The sequence below is a fragment of the Rattus rattus genome, chromosome 6 (assembly GCF_011064425.1).
Source record: "Rattus rattus isolate New Zealand chromosome 6, Rrattus_CSIRO_v1, whole genome shotgun sequence".
Taxonomy (NCBI): Eukaryota; Metazoa; Chordata; class Mammalia; order Rodentia; family Muridae; genus Rattus; species Rattus rattus.
The window spans coordinates 27,963,560-27,981,148 of record NC_046159.1 but is presented as its reverse complement, the minus strand read 5'-3'; the positions used below and the strand labels follow the sequence as shown (position 1 = coordinate 27,981,148).

Genomic DNA, 17,589 nt, shown 5'->3' with positions numbered 1-17,589 from the left:
CTTACTGAGGGATAGACCTCAGAGGTGGCATCAGGAGGGAGTTCTTGGGTCACCAGTATGCCTTTGACGAGGATCGAGAGACTCTATCTCGTCTTTTCCTCTCTCTTTCACAACCTAAGCAGTGGTGCCGCTGTCTGTTTAGCTGGAAACTACATGAGTCAGGCGTGAAAATGAGTGTGAGAAAGGCAGGGAGCGCAAGCTCTGCTCACCAACCACTTCCTGGAACGTTCACCTCCCTGTGTTTTCATTTTATTCTCTCTTCCTTTTCCTTTCTGGAACTTTGTCTGAGTGGACTTTGTTGTTAGCATTCATTCTAATTAAGTGCTAGCCACCTTGCTATTGGCTGTTGGTTTTGCACGTTTGCAATTTCCAAGAAAGGGCCAGGCACAGAGATGAGTCATGGAGCTGCAGCCCAGGATCTCACCTGGCCTTTGTGAAGGCATGCTACCTGCCACAGTCAACTCGTGGCCAGTGCTGATCATGCCTGTTGACCTATCATGTGCCATTCTTCTGACCTCTGATCATGCCTGTTGACCTATCATGTGCCATTCTTCTGACCTCTGATCATGCCTCTTGACCTATCATGTGCCATTCTTATGACCTCTGATTATGCCTGTTGGCTTATCACGTGTCACACCTCCCACCTCTGAACCGTCTCATTGCCACAATCTTAGGAGCTAAAGACTGAGGAGATGCGCAGAAGGTCACGCCTTGCCAATGACTACCAAAGTTCTGAACTTGGTGTCTCAAGAAGAATTCTAAGACCACTGTTGTTCTCTATTTTCAAAATACAGAATGACAGTGCTTGAGAGTCCAATGCTAAACAAGTTTAACTCTCTCATTTCACAGAGAAGAGAGCTGAAGACTCCTGGACAAGTGACAGTCAAGTAGCTTGCCCACTGCGGGCACTTGCCCACGCTCTGCTCACCTGCAGTCCAACTTCACCATTGAGTCTACAGGGCTGCAGCCATTTCTCATCATCCCTGGTCGCCCAAGGAGTACAGGAATTCGTGAAATGCAAAAGTCCTCACATCTTGACTATCAGCGACCTCCTTCTCTCTAGCAGGTTCTGTGGTGGCAGGGTAGCCCTGAGCATCTTTCTGGACTGCACAATCTTCAGTGCCCGTCTCCCTGCATTCCTTAGGGTGAAGCATTGGAAGGTATCCTTCCTGCCTATAAATCTGGGGTAATATCCCTGCTTCCTGGACCACTGGGCTAGTTAATCACTGAGTCGAGCTCTAATGGCACAGCTTACCTTGAGGCTGTACACTGCTCTGAATGGACCGTGTCATGTTATCATCTCCTACCTGGTTCTCCAGTGAAAGGTGTGTTTTCATTGTTGGGCAAGGGCTGTACTCCACTGTACATTTAACGTTGCTGTTGGTGGCACGCGTGGTTGCTCACTGATATTTTTCTCTTACCCTGCTCCACAAAATAATGTGATTTCCCTGGCTTAGCCGCATACTGCTATTTCTTTCTTATAAAACTCTATGGCAGCAGAGCTGGGAAGAGCTGAGATGCTCACTGGATGAATTCACTGACTTGCTGACCTTTCTGGCATTTTTTTCTTACAAATGCTGTGGCTTGTCCTGAGGTGGACTTAAAGACTTTATTGCTGGAAGGGAACATGGCTCTACCAGGGAAAGTCTTGTTCTTATCTGTGGTGTGCACATTATTAGTTTGTAGACAGAAACTGAGGCCGAGCTGGAAACAGAGAAACTGTGGGCAGCAGAGCCAAGGCTAAAGCTGTGGCCTAGACTTATGTCACAGGAGACCCTGGAAGGGAGATGAGAGACGCTTAGCTAAGGGAATAGCGGGTCAGTGCAGCCAAGTCTGGAGAAAGCAGCATTTCTGTGGCCATCGGGACCTTCATGGGGCTTCTTGAAACAAACCAGGCCAGGGGATGTGCACAGGAGCTTGTCTGGGAAGTCACCTATGTGGACTGTGGAAAAACCACACTGTTTATAGCTGCCTTCTGGAGTACCCTGAGAGCCACTGTCCTTGGCTGCCTCTTGTCCATGGTAGATAGGTATGAATAGTGTGTTGTATGTGCATGCATGCTTGCACATGTGTGTTAGAGGCACAGTGGGATCTACAGAATCCTCAAAATTAGGGGCTCACCATGTTCCTTGGCAGACTCTGACAGACAGTCTAGAAATCTGAGTCCTGTCTACTGCCACCAGAGAGCTCTATGATAGTGTGAGTCTTGGAATTTGCTGGCTAAAGAATTCCCATTTGGGTAGTGGAGAGTGGATATTTGGTTGACAAGATAGCCATGGTTGCTTCCCAGGTGGACATTCCGACCCGGGAGGAAGGGTAGAAGTTTAATGACTGGGACAAGGTGTGGTTATTCTCTGCTTCCTGGGAACAAGGGTAGAGGATGTAGGCTGGTCTCTATTGCAAGGTCAATTTTGAGTGGAATCAACTGTTTGCCGGGACCTGTGCAGGTTGAGAACCCCTTCTCTCTACTAGAAAGCAAATGCCTTTGGGTCTTGAAAAGTGTCTGGTAACAGTGATGGTGGCTTCTAGACCATGAAGGTGTAGAAACAGAGTATAGTCAGTCTCATCAGGCTGATCGTGAGGAGCACGGGCTCATCAGTATGGCTACTCCATGGTTACTAATCCCCAGGACGGGAAGGAGAGAAGGGAACAGGGAACTGACTGAGGCAGACCATAGGTACCATAGTTACAGATAGATCCCAGGCTAAGTATGCCTCGCCTTGGGACTGGGCACACAGGCGAGTTACTGAGTTTCATAGCAGGCATCTTAAATATTATTATTTAACATTTATTTTCTTCTATGAGTGTCTTGCCTGCTTGTACATATGTGTAACACATGAGAGTGCTTGGTGCCTGGGAAGGTCAGAGAAGGTATAGAATTCAATGGAACTGGAGTTAGGGATACTTGTCAGGCAACATGTGGATGCTAGGAATTGAACCCGGGTCCTCTGTAAAAACAACAAATGCTGTAATCACTGAGCTATCTCTCTAGTCCCTGAGGCAGAAATATTAAGTTAAAAATTCTGTCAGTCACTCTCTGTTGCTATGAAAAAAGACCTAAGGGAATCGGCCTAAGGAGGAGATATTTATCTTGGCTCACGGTTTCAGAGGTTTTGCTCTGTGGTTGATTGGCCCTGCCATTTTTGAATCTGTGGCAGCACATTGTCCCATGGTAGGAGAACAAGATGGAAGAAACCTAGTCAGTTCTCAAGGCATAGCGGAAGAATAGCTAACTTCTCTCTGTCAGGTCTTACCTCCCTAAAGGTCTGCCACTTTCAAATAGTGCCATAGGCTAGAGCTCAAGCCTTTAGCACATTGGTTTTGGGGAACTTTAAAGATCTAAGCCATAATTAACAGTTTAATTCTTCCAACAAGAGTAGAAAAAAGGAGTTTTGGTCTCTGGCACCAGTGCACTTTGGTCTGACTCTGACGGCTGAGCCCCTGGTAGGTTCATGACCCTCCCTATGGTCCAAGAACCACTATGAGGGCAGCCATCTTGTAACTGCTCCAGTTATCGCTCTCTCTGGGGCACTCTTTGGAGCTTTGCTAGCACAAAGGACAGCAGTAGCTACTTAGAGAGTTGCCTACAGCCATGGCGCTCCATATTCACCCCAGTCTGCTCTCTGTTCACTTCACAACTCCTCCTCAGTGCTTCTGTTTTGAGTGTGGGACTAATCTACACATGGATTTATGAGTTGGCTAGGGCTGGTATGTCTTGGTGACCCAAGCAGATAGGAAGCCCAAGAGTCCATATCCTTCTATGTCTGCCCCTACCTCTTCACCATAAACAACAAGGCCCATTACCTCCAGTGCATCCCATTGCCTGGTGTTGTGACCGGCTCCCAGATGATCATGGGGACGGGGCCTAGCTGGCACCCCTCTTGAATGGAGACAGCCCTTCAATTCCTTTTTCTAGCAGAGCAAGACTGCTCCAAGTTTTTACCAAAGGCCCCATGAACCTTTCACACTTCCATCCGCCATCTTCCTTGATTCAGTATATCTTCGCAAGGTCCTCTCTAGGAGGACACATGAGGGTTCCATGGGAAGGAGCATTGCTTGTCCTTCCATGAGCAAGCACACCCACTTCATATGCACTGCCAATTCTGGATCCCAGCTCTCAATATTCATTGTTCGCATATATCGTATCATACATGTGGTGTGCCTGGCTATGAATGGCTAATCCTTCCACACATCATGCACACCTCACGCTCCATTCTGGGAAAGAGTGGAGGCCTCACAGAGAGGACGGTCTTTACAAAGCAACCACATCTTTCAATTACATAAAATTCCATTGTCAGTGGGAGTCGGTCTGGTTTTTACTATAATCAGCTCCTAATCCCTCGGGTGCACATCTCCAGGATCATACTGTCCTTTCTCTTTGCAGTGTCCTGGAATGTCACTCCTTCATTTGTCCACTGAGATCCAGTCTACGTTCGACCGGCTCAGGGAAGTCTTTCTGATCCATGGTCCCTACTCCTGGAAGTAAGGCATTTCCAAAACTTACTCACCGTAGTGCTCCTTACTCCACACCTAAATGTTCTTGGGAATCTCTAGTTTTTATTTTATGTGTCATTTTAATGAGTATTTTTTCCACTGTAGAATCTCTAAGAACATATATAGTATAGATTCATGTCTGTACCTTGGCCAGCAACTTCTCCCATAAGGTAAGGTCTAAAAGAAGCTGGTTGATGAATCACAGGCCTGTATTCTCACAGTCATCCCTCTCCCCGCATAATCTTCCATCGAGAATCCAGTTACATTTCATACACACTTAAAAACAGCAGCTTTGGGGGCCCCTCACCCACATAGTTTAGAGTTGCAAATTTCATAAACCATGGAATTAACCTTTTTCTTCTAAGAAACTTTCACCTTAGACATCACATATAGCATCTGCTATTACTAAAGCTCACACAATTGCCATGGAGATCCAGCACAACAGAGTTCAGACTCCGGACCAGTAAATTCAGCATATACACGACTGCACCCCATCTGGGAAGCTAGGCCATCTTACCCACCATGTTGTATGGCACTCAGTGTGAGGGTCTAAAAAGATGTCCACACTTTCCACAACACTCATCCACCTCTGTAGAGGCTATAGATGTGGCTGTGAACAAAGATACTGTAAACTGTGAGCTCAGTGATAATGGATGACAAATGAATAAAAACATAATTAGTATGGAATAGGTGACACATGATGTGAGAAAATTAAGACAGCACAGGACACAGGGAGTAAAGGAAGTGGCTAACACTTCTAGTAATGGCATGCTATAAGGAGATGCTCTCTCAGCAGACAGAGGTGAGCAGGCATGTGAGGGGGGAGCTGAGTCAAGGCCACAGTCAAGAGTGGCACCTGCCTTGGAGAGAGTTGGGAGCTCAATAAGGATGGCGAGGAGGCTGAGGAAGTCAGAAGCTGGGCTGAGGAGAAAGGAGGCAAGGACAAAGAGGGGAATGAGAGACAACATGGACTGTGACTCCAGCTTCCACTCTGGGTGGCTTAGGGAAGCGTTAGAGGGTTCTTAGTAGGGCAAGGGCTTGGCATGACTTAGATTTCAAGAGGGCCACATAGGCTGCTGTATTCAGTTTAGGCTGTGTGCAATGGCTAACCTTGGTTGTCCATTTGACTACATCTGAAATTAACTGAAACTCAAACAGCTGGGCCCATGAAAGGGATACTTTTCTTGGTTGGATCATTTGAGGTGGAAGACCCACCTTAAATGTGGATCTTTTGGTCGTTCCAACAGGAGACAAGCATTGGCGTACTATTCGTACCACAGCTGTAAATCATGCTAATACTAGAAATCTCCTAACTAATACTCTGATTAGGCTATAGGTCGACACAGAGAACTCTATCCACAGGAGAGGTGATGGTGGCAAGAAAGGAAGGAATGTACAGACGGTAAGAGTCGATTCTTGATATATTTTGAAGGTAAAGTTGATTGGATCTTCTGATTGACCTGATGCCAAGAATGAGAAAAAGGAAGTGTTTGGGTGTTTGGCCTGAGAAGTTAGAAAGTGTGTTAACATCTCCTAAGGTGGACTGGGGATTTAGCTCAGTGGAAGAGTCCTTGACTAGCAAGTGCAAGGCCCTGGGTTCAGTCCCCAGCTCTGAAAAAAAGAAAAAAAAATATCTCCTAAGGTGGGAAAGAATTGGGGAAGCAGTGTTGGGACATGATCATTTACCACATTGATTGGACATGATGAGAGGCATGAAGCAGTAATGGGATGTGTGACTCTAGAGCGTAAGGAGTCTGTGAGGATAAGAACGTGCTGTTTGATGCTTTGAAGCTGGATAATACAGGATGACTGGGGAATGAGTGCAGATGGAGAAGACGTACCGGGACTATGCCTGGAGCGCTCCAGGGCTACAAGGTTGAAGAATGAGGAAACAGCAAGAAATCACAAGGAGGAAAAGCAAGCAAAACAAGGGCAGGACTGGGAGAGAAGAGTGTCTCAGGTGCCAAGTGATGAGAGGTTCAAGACCAGAGAGGATCAGCTATGCAGAACCACTCAGGGCACAGAGATAAAGGCCAATGGGCCTGGAGAGCAGACCATTGGAACCACTGCTGTAGAGAGGTGGTCCTGACAAGAGATGGTCTGGCACAGCAGGGGAGAAGAGTGCCTGGGGACAGATGTGTAGCAAAGAGTAGGAGAACGTGAAATGGTGACAACATGGAAAGGGGACCCCTAGGAGGTGTGTGCTGGTTAATTTATGTCAAGTTGTCGCAAGTGCCTCCACTAGATGGGCCGTAAGGCATTTTCTTAACTAGTGATCGATGAGGGAGACCCCAGCCACCCCTGGGCTGACAGTCTTGGGTTCTATAAGAAAGCATGCTGAGGAAGTCACTCCTCCACGGCCTCTGCATCAGCTCCTGCCTCAGGTTCCTACCCTATTTTGAGTTCCTATCCTGACGTCTTTCAATGACAGACAGAGACATGGAAGCGTAAGCCAAATCAACCTTTCCTCCTCATCTTGCTTTTTGTTCACGGTGTCTCACCGTGCAAGGTAAGGTCCCAAGTCCCTAGTGAGAATATCGGTAACGGCGAGAGTCAGCCTGTCCTTGGTAACTTTGTGGTATAAGTCTATGGTTAACTCATAGTTCCTGCCTCTCACACTTTGGCTATTCATAAGTTCCTTTAGGGTCTTGTTGAAAGTTACTTCTGTTTCCCATCTTACCCCACAATGTCACTCTATGGAGTTGTGGAGGAATAATCAAGTACACTGAGGTCATTAGGCATCACTAAAGTGCAACTTGGTGTTGACCGTCATATAAACCATGATTAATGCAAAATGGCCAATGACGATTTTAACTGTGCTTGTGAGACTTACACTCCCTGTCACTTTGCAGTCTGAGATGCTCTATAATTTCTGTCCAGGGAGTGCCCTTGTGCAAAGCAAACAACCACTGTCCCCGTCTGTTTTGTCAACTTGACACAGGTTAAAATCATCTGGGAAGAAAAGCCTCAAAGTTTCCACCAGGTTTTCCCCAGGACAGTCTGTAGTGCGTTTTCATGTTTAATGCATGACATGGGAGGGGTCCTGGGGTATGCCACCCCTGAGCAGGCGGTCCTGAGTTACATAAGAAAGCAGGCTGAACAAGCCATGAGGAGCAAGCCGGCAAGCAGTATTCCTGGGCTCCTGCTTCAGTTCCTGCCTCCAGGTTCTCGTCTTACATTTCTGTCCTGATTTCCCTCAGTGATGGAGTGTGACCAGAGAGTTGTGAGCTGAAATAAACCCCTTTCTTTCCATGTTGCCCTTGCTCATGGGGTTTTATCCCAGCAATGAAATCCCAACCAAGATAACACTTCCTGCTTCCAGTAAGTTTCCCCATCTGGGCAAGACATAAATCGAACTATTGAACAGAGACTGGGGAGAATAAACTCTTGGGCTTCGAGAGGAAGGGAAGGGCTTGACGGCAGTCAAAGAGACGGGAGGCACATGCCAAAACTGAAGACAGTCAAGAATGGTAGGTAGCCTTAAATCGTTACGGACAGTGTGGTACAGTAGGAAGGGCAGTTGAGAGACCAGGTACAGTCCTGATTCTGCTGATAGTTAATTAAGCCTCTCCAACTCCCCATCCCACACACGTACTGGAAGGAGAGAGCCAGTAGGCAGCTCCCTGGGGCCAGATGACTCCAAGGTGTTACAGAGCAGCAAGAATGCATCCAGGTACCCAGCATAAAGCACACAGGAGTCTGTTCTCAGAGGACGCTGTTCCCTGCCTCTGGCCGTGCAGCCACATAAGTCACAGTCCTGACCCAAGCCCTCCCATGTGAGCAAAGGAGTCCAGAGTTCTTCTCAGATTGAACAGAAATGAGGGAGAAGACTCCTAGAGAGGCTGCTTCCCCGGAGTTTGCTGAAGCCAAGAGGTGCTGACGCTCTTAAGCTCAGAGTCCCCACAGGGGGGGAGAAGGAGTGTCCCTGAGGCTGACGTCCTGGAGGGCAGCCAGTCTCCTCAGTCCCAGACCCAGCGCAGAGAGCTCAGCCCCACTCCTCCACAGAAGCCTGTGTTCTGGATGGCGAGTATCAGCTCTCTGTATGCAGTGGAGGATACCGCACAGGTGTGAGAACAGGGAAACAGCAAGGCCAGGCTTTCGGAATGCTTAGTGATGCTTTCTTGACATTCTTTGGGGGATCAGACTACATCGTATGCACTAAGGCAGACTAGGGGTTAGACTCCTGAGGCCCAGTTCCTCTGCTGTAAATGTCTTTATGCCTTCCTTGGCATGCAAAGAGTATATAGCCTGAAGGCCTATGCAGGCTGTCTTTCTTTGGCTGTGTGACTGTTACAAATATTCTCTAGGTTTCTATAGAAGCTGGCCTCATGTATTTGCACTGGAACTCTATAAATCAGAGACTTGTCTATAAGAAAACTTTCCACGCATAGAAACCAGGTGCCTTCCAGAAGTGCTCTGGCAGCTCAGCACAGGGAAGAGGGCGATTGGGAAGGACACTCTCAAGAGGGCCGGGGGCCTTACTTACTTGGGACTCCAGACACCAGCCGCAGGGGACGAAGCACGCGGAAAGCTCTCAGTGCCTTCACATCGAATCCTGCTCCTTTCCCTCCCAGAGCGTTGGCCCCATCAGCTTTGGTTGCTTGTTCTAAAATTGCACTAAAAAGCCTAGAAAAGAGGGGAGAGAGGAGATGTCAGGACCCTAGCTGGTTACTCAGCTGGGGATCCAATCCAAGAACTCAGCCTAGACTGCTGGGGTTTGTCACAGGCTTGGCCCCTGGAGACCCACAAAAAATGCTGCAAGTTGAAATTCCATCAGCAGGAGTGCCGCCACCCATGGGGAGGGGAAACACTACACAGTGCTGGGTGAGGCTGGGGGCATCCCTTTGCTGTCACAGTGTGTGGGCATCCTTGGGTTGGGTGAGCTAGGGTCCTGGCACAGCTGCCAAGGCACAGGGATAAAGCAGAGAAGTCTACCATTTCTCTTGGGGTGCTGTCTTCACTGCTATGGAACCCAGCTTCCTGCTGTGAGCACTAAGAGGCATGTGTCCCCTGCCTACTCTTCCATCCTGATGACAACCTTGGTGTGATTTGTTCCCAGACACAATAAATAACCTTAGAAGTCAACCTCACCCATGCACATAAGTGCCACCGAGGAGCCCCGTGTTGAACAAATGGCTGGCTGGCTGGCTGGCTGGAGGGGTCAGTGAGAGAGCTTCAAGCAGGACCCACCAGTGTATGAAGGCACAATGCTGAAACAGGCTTCTGCTCTGACAATGTATCTGCAATCACCCATCTCCAACAAACACGAGCACCTACTGTGTGCAGGCATTCCACTAAATACTTAAGCTGTCTGCAATCACCCATCTCCAACAAACCCGAGCACCTACTGTGTGCAGGCATTCCACTAAATACTTAAGCTGTCTGCAATCACCCATCTCCAACAAACACGAGCACCTATTGTGTGCAGGCATTCCACTAAATACTTAAGCTGTCTGCAATACCCATCTCCAACAAACATGAGCACCTACTGTGTGCAGGCATTACACTAAATACTTAAGCTGTCTGCAATCACCCACCTCCAACAAATATGAGCACCTACTGTGCACAGGCACTCCACTAAATACTTAAGCTGTCTGCAATCACCCATCTCCAACAAACACGAGCACCTACTGTGTGCAGGCACTCCACTAAATACTTAAGCTGGAGGAGATGAGACATATTCTGACTCTTGAGAGTTGACATCTGTGATGGCTTGCATATGCTTGGCCCAGGGAGTGGCACTATTAGGTGTGGCCTTGTTGGAGGAATTGTGTCACTGTTGGGGTGGGCCTGGAGACCTTCATCCTAGCTGCCTGAGGATGCTCAGTCTGTTCTTGGCTTCCTTCAGGTGAAGATGTAGAACTCAGCTCCTCCTATACCATGCCTGCCTGGATGCTGCCATGTTCCCGCCTTGATGATAATGGACTGAACCTCTGAACCTGTAAGCCAGTCCCAATGAAATGTTTTCCTTTACAAAACTTACACTGGTCATGGTGTCTGCTCATAGCAATAAGATCCTGACTAAGACGACATCCCTAGGGGCAGTCAGGATCTGAACTGTCAGTCACTAGACCTTGCAGAATGTGATGCTTGGAGAGAGGAGGGGTCCATAGTGATGAGGGCAAGAGACCAGCCTTTGAACAGAGGGCAGCTCAGAAAGAAACCCCACTCCGGCGTTGTTTTAGAAGAGGCCCAAAGAAAATGGGTATGTGGTCCCTGCAGCTGTGTGGGACCACTTCAGGCAGAGAAACAGTTGGGACAGTGATCTGGGGAAATGCATGGGGATGGAGATGTTAGGGCCAACAAGCTGTCAGTATAACCAGAACAGAGAAAACCAAGGGAAGGTGAGACTGAAGAAGAAAGACCAGCCCCACAAGAACTAGGCAGGAAAGGGACACAGTCTGAGTGAAATCTAACTAATATCAACTGGGCCTGCGGTGGGTGTGGCCTGCGGTGGGTGTGGCCCGCGGTGGGTGTGGCCTGCGGTGGGTGGGGCCTGTGGTGGGTGGGGCCTGTGGTGGGTGGGGCCAGAGCCCACTGAGAGGCTGGGGCTCAGGGCCGGTAGTAATTTGGAGACTGATGAGGATCCAACACTGGATTCATTTTTAAGACGGGGCTAGTAGGAGTCACTGTGGGACTAGCGAGGAGGTAGCGTGACAGAAATGAGATGTGACTCCAACATCCTGGGCTGGAACCATAGATAGGGAGGGAAGTGTGGTGTCATACAGGCATCCACATTCTATTACCACCTTCTCCAAGTCTGGGCTAATTACTGCACACGTGATGCGTTTCTGAGCGGGTTTTGTGTCTCTAGAGGCCAACGGACAGCGATGGAAACCACACTGTTTTCACTCCAGGGTGTGTTTAGGTTTGGATCACACGAAGTCTGTATGGAAGCTGTATGTGAGAGGGCTGTGTCAAAGCGGCCTCCACCACTGTGGAGGCAGAGAGTAAACCCGAGAGAGGCCGATGAGGAGTGGTTTGTGGGCAGGAGACTTGATGGTACTCCGTGGAGCCTGTGCAAAGTGAGATGGCTACGGTCAACTGTCCAGAGCTGAAGACATGGGGTGGGGGAACCGCTTGGTTTAGCACAGCCGAGGCCACTGCGTGATGGGGAAAGGGGCAGCAGTGATGTCCAGGAGAGAGTGACAAAAGCTGACACCAGTGAGCACAGAAAGCCCTGCCCCAAAGAAACACCAGCAAGGCCCAATGTGAGCCAAGCGGGCACCCTTTCCAGTAGCCACAATGACAAAGTAAAAGGAGGTGACACTAACTATGGAGACCCATTTTATCTAGCCCAACGTCGAGACACGGCGTTTTGTCCAGTAGTGAAAATGATGAGATTTTTGTCATCCTTTGTTTTATACTTAGTCTTTGAAACATGTTGAATGTCTTACATACACAGCATCCCTCAGTTTCGGGTGCAGTGGCCACATATGACTAAAGGTTAGCATACAGCAACTCTTTGGAACTTTTGGCAAAAGTGGGCGTGGCGTGGGAGTTTTGTGTGAGATGGGGGTCAGTGCTGAAGCTGGTGGTGTCGCAGAATGGGGAGGAGGCACAGCCTTCAGAAGGCGGTTGTGCAGCACACTGAGGATGGGGCAAAGCTCAGAGGAATGAAGGCTAACACACCTTCTAGTGGAGAGGGGGGAGAAGCCCTACTTGGTGCCAGCTTTTCTCTCAGAGACCAGGGAGGCACATTATAAGGTCATAGACGTGGTATGGAGACATTTTCCCTTGGGGAAGGTCTTACCTGGTGTACCAGCTGGAAATCTGAAGGGAGAGGAATACAGGAAGTTTGAAGTGGATGGTCAAGCTACAGAAGAATAACTCAGAAAGTGAAGAGGCGAATGGAGCAGAAGTCGGGACATGAGGGAGGATTTGTGGGGGATAACCAAAGGCCAGTTTGACATTGGCAGGCACTAGATTCAGCTTCACGAATGTCTCTGTGCTGAGATAGCAAGATTTCCACGTAGTTGGATGGGATCTGGGTTGGCGTTTTTCTCCAGGTGAACATGTCAAACAAAGGCGGGAATGAGTCAGCCAAGGGTCCGTGCTAGTGTGGTTTTGATGACGGACAGTGGCCCTAAATCGACTGGCAGGTGAAAATTATGTGAGTCGCAGAGGAAAGGGTACAGACAGAAGGTGGAGGGAGAAAAGGGCTGTTGGAGTCATGGTGTTTGAGGGAGTCAGCTGGAGAGAGAAGGCGTGGCTGGAGCATCGTGTAGAATGTGACACTAACAAGAGGAGGGCATTTTATTAGTTGTGACAGAGAAACTAGCTATGGACAAGGGAAACTCTGCATCTTGAGCAACAGGCTCCTTAAATGGCTCATGTGTCAAGGACCAGTAGCGAGGCCCAGGTGAAGCTGGAGGCCTCATTTTGCAGAAGCTCAGAGCCAGGTCGGGCCATGCCACAAGGTCATGAGTAGGGTAGAATTTTCCAAGTATTTTCATGGAAATCCTCAGGGACGGAGGCAGCCCAGACAGCATGGCCAGGACTGAATGCCCCAGACTCTGAGCTACACACTTCTTGGGGTGCCTTGGGATAAGATTTGAATAAGGGTCCCAGCTCAAAGAAGCTTTACCTAACATTCACAAAGCCCAACTCACATACCCCAAAAAGGGAAAAACAGTTTCCAGTTTAGGTCAGACTAGATGTAAAGTCTCCCAGTTCCTTCCCTCAACTGGGCAACCTGAGGTGCATGCACCCATGCATATGTATAGACACTCATACGCACTTCGCTGTGTTCACGTGTATATACACGCGTGGGTATATGTGTGAATATGCATGCACATGCACACATACACTGACACATGGGAGGGACAGTAAGAGGTACCCTTCGTTAATAATTTTATGTCTGACTTCAAAGTAATTTTTCAAATATTCTTCCCTTGTGCCGAAAGGCAAGTTCAGTTAGAAATAGAGAGGGAAAGAGGCACGGGTGATAAGGTTAGGAAAAGGAAAAGACTTTGGCACTTACCCTACAACCACGATTATAAAATCTAGTAAATTCCAACCGTTGCGGAGGTAAGCGTTGGGGTGGAAGAGTAGTCCGTAGGCAATCACTTTTAAAAATGCTTCCACGGTAAAAATGATGAGGAAGAGATACTCCACCCGTTCCTAGGAAACAGAAATAGAAGAGAGAGAGAAACAAATCATTAAGTTCAGGGATTTGGGAGGTTCAGAGGCAGCAGAGTTCACAGGCGGCGTCACTCAGCACCAGAATTCAGTCTGTCACAGACTGTGTGGTCCCCGCAAAGCCCATGACCTGTAACATCACTGCTTGTAAAAGTATTCTGCGGTGTTTGCTCGGTGCTGAAATGGCCGAGTGATACACTTCCCAGAATGCAATGCTGTGGCCAGCAATGGTGAGGACAGGTAGCAGAGGCCTGCACACGCCTGAGAGCTAACTAACTCATCAACTCCATTAGCTGATCCCAAGGCCAGAGCTCCAGCCTTTGAAGAGCTAAGAGCCTGTTGCTTTCAAATGCCCTTGTGAAATGTAATTTGAAGTAATGCGAAGATTCACATTCTTCCTTCCACCTTCAAAGTCTCCTTTAACCAGCTAACATTTTGTTGTGACTTCCAAAATGAGACCTCATGTAGCCTTGATCTCCAGGGAACACCACCAGGACAGTGGAGGGTCCTGAGGAGCAGGTGAGCCGAACCCAAGCGATACCGCCATGATTCTGTTAACAGGCCCTGAGGGTCACAGACTGGGTTTGGGGAGGGGACCAGTTGATATCTAAAATAAAAGCAAAACACTGCCCTAAGGGGAGGGGGTGTCAATAGCAAGATCTGTGGGAAAGGAGCTGTCTGTCTAAAGACTAAGTGAGCAGGACAAAGGAACCTAGGAGAAGTCGAGCAGGTACTAGGCGCTGAATTAAAGCTTGCCTTTTTACTCAAGGGACAGAGCTGCCTTTTCTCCCTAACCCCTAGGAAAGCGACTTGCGCTTGTTGTGCAGCTCTTACTCTAACCACACGGACTGAGCCGCTGGTGCCCATTTGCTTTCCTCCTTAACCACTGTTTCCCCTCACTGCCTTAGAGTAGTCTTGGTGGTACCTCCTGGTGGAGACTGGTCAGGCGCCCGCACGCTCCTCTTCTCACCCTTACGGGAGCCACATGCACACGCATGCACACACGCACATATGCACGCACGTATGCAGGCTGCCTCTTCCTGGAGCCATAAATCACCCGGGACAGTCTATCTCTGGTCAGAAAGCAGCCTGGGCCAGTTCATAGCCTCCAGGAGGCACTCAGCTCCGAATCTTAACACCCACTTCCCCCTCCTCTACCAGACTAAGGAGAGTTCGCTGAAGACCTCTGGGTCCACACACATACAAGCCACATAGCAAAGAAGGATCACTGCCCATGATGGCTGGCCACCTCTCACTTGGCCTTCTGTGTGGGGTAATTTGAACCTGGGGCTTGGGTGTTCAAGTGGGAAACTGCCAGAACAAATGTCCAGTGCCCCTGGCTGTTGTTCCCATCCCTAGATATTTTGGGAGCACCAAGCCCACCATGAGTAGTCCTGGGCAAAACAATTCGAGGCTTCAACGTTAAAAATGACAGATTCTCGGCCCCTCTCAGACCTGCTACAGCAGGGCACCTGGCTGTAGTATCCAGAGATATGTGATGTACACAATTCTAGGGGTGTCTCGGACACCTCAAAGTCTAAGAACTACCAAGTCACATGCTGCTGAAGCTCTTGAGCAGACGGTGATAATGGGGAGGGGGCGAAAGGGTCAGGTTTGATCAGGGCCTCAGTTCGTCACTCTCTGCTTATTTTATTCAGCACTAGAGCATTGGCCTGCGGATGTGACTACTGCCTTGTTCTAGTGAGTAGGGTCACTCTACCCTCCATGGTGGTGTCAACATCGTCAGAACAACGGTACTGGGTTAGCACAGAGCTCTGCACACTGAAGGGAAGGCAGGTTACAGACGATGCTACTATGCAGCCTGGGGATGGCGGAGAAGCAGCTGTGGCCACTCAGTCCATCTCCATGCTACCCCAGGGTAGTCTAGCACCAGATAACAACTCCATTCCTATCCGTACCCCTGAAATCTTCCCAGAATCTGCCTCAGTTGGAGGAGTGGCAAGAAGAAAGCTAAAGGGAGCAAGTTCAAGCTGGGTAGGTACCGCCGGGCTCCATGTTTTCATATGTTCATGAAAATTCTCATTGCGTTTATGTTTTCATTGGCATGCCCACTCACACACTCAACTATTATATATGCATGAACCTTTCTGCCCATTCATCCCTTCAATTACCCTCATATCCCTCCATCCATAGTCATTATCCATCCATCCATCCATAGTCATTATCCATCCATCCATCCATATATCCATCCATCCATCCATCCATCCATCCATATATCCATCCACTTTGTCATTTCCTTCATTTCACTCAGCCATTCACAACCACAATACCATCCAATGAATTACAAGACCCTAGAGTCTCTTCTCAACTGTTTAGACAATAAACTTGCTGGAAGACAGCACCCAGGTTCAGAGTTGACTCCACCCCAAGGAGCTCTTCAATGTCCCAAAGATGCTGGGCCTTCTATTCTGGGAAGCCTGAATTCCTAGATGGCTTTAACAAACAGCTGGCACCCTGATCCAGGCTACCTGAGGCCAAGAACTCTGTTTAGTTCCATACGCACAGGCTGTTTTCTTGGCATCAAAGAGCATCATAGGGAGGCAGGCCCTCCCCTGTAGTGCAGGTCCACACTGCGGGTTCCCGCATGCTGGGTGTGAGGTACCACTCTGCTCTGTGAGATGGGCGGAGGGGAGCTCTGCCTTCTCTTACTGAGCATCGGCCTACATTGTCCCAATAAGGCCTGTTCTTTGTTCCATGCCACGCGACTGAATCAAACCTTCATGCAGACAAAGATGCTTGTGCACACTGCTGGATGCTGGAGATCTTTCGGGGCTTGGGGTGGAGATGGGGGTGCTCTGAAACTGCTCTCCATGGTTTGGTACAACAGCGCAGGGGCTATGGGTGCACAGATAGTGCCATACAGCAGTGAGAGGTGCTGCAGGCAAGCTCAGCCGGCTGTGGAAGAACTTCCTCAAGTAGGGCTTTGAACTAACTCTGTAAGGATAAAGATGGTTGGGGAGTGGGAACACAGGGTGTGGCTTGGAGGCCAGCCACTCCAGGAGGAGAGAAACTGAAGGGGGTAGGGAGAAGATAGAACCCAGGAGAAAATTCCAACAGCTCTAATCCAGTGTGTTAAGAACAGACCCATAAAGGGTGGCAGAAGCTATACAGTTAGGGCGGGCTGCAGATGTACCTGGACATCAGGGGCTACAGTGAGGAGGGTTCCATGTGGAAACTTCTGACTTACAGGACTGGGATGGAGAGTCTGATGAGACCTGTGGAGGTGGGGCCTGGTGCAGAATTCAGTTGACAGGCAGGACTCAGTGAGGCTTCCCATAGAGGTCACAGACTAGGGAGAGGGACTCTGGAGGGTAAGACAACCCAGTAAGGAAGATAGAAGCATGTGCACATTGTGGCAGAAGTGACAGGAGCGTGCTTGAAGTCATGGAGTGGCTTGGAGATGGTCTAATTAGCCTCCCCGTGACAATGAAAAGAGACTAAGGCCAAGGAGAAACAAGACAAACCCATGGATGGAAACCCGAGTTTTCTGAAGTTTTCCAAAGCTCTGTTCAGTTCACATTGCCTTCTGGGAACCAAAGAAACATTTCTCACTTGTCCCATTTATTGTCAAAGAGTGGGTTCAGACCCCTCGTGGTAAGTGGTCCAAAGATATGAGATAGAGCTAAAAGGAGCCTATACCTTTAATCCCAGCACTTGGGAGGCGGGGCAGGTGAATCTCTGAGTTCTAAGCCAGTCTGGTCTACATAGGGCATTTCAGACCACCCAGGGCTGCACACTGAGGTAAACAGCTACGAGTGTGGGAGTTGTGTAACGTTTAGAAGGAGGGCAAATAAGGAGGACGTTAGGTGAGGAGGAAGGCCGGAATGCAGCTAAAGGACACAGGTCACGAAAGAGGACGTAACGCTAGGGCTAGGTGTTTTCCTGTCTTAACTCTGCCCTCCGCTTCCCATTTCTCGAGGTAGAGAAGTCACA

General features: G+C 49.0%; 1 protein-coding gene across 3 annotated transcripts in view; it reads right to left on the bottom strand.

Moving 5' to 3' along the window:
* Cacna1c (calcium voltage-gated channel subunit alpha1 C) overlaps positions 1 to 17,589 on the bottom strand; it is a 608,098-nt gene that overhangs the window by 174,780 nt on the left and 415,729 nt on the right. For all 3 annotated transcript variants that reach the window (XM_032905806.1, XM_032905803.1, XM_032905804.1), the window contains exons 4-5: positions 13,478 to 13,617; positions 8,981 to 9,120 (exon numbers count right to left, since the gene is read on the bottom strand). In XM_032905806.1, coding sequence (XP_032761697.1) covers positions 8,981 to 9,120; positions 13,478 to 13,617 — 280 coding nt within the window. The remainder of the gene's footprint in view (positions 1 to 8,980; positions 9,121 to 13,477; positions 13,618 to 17,589) is intronic.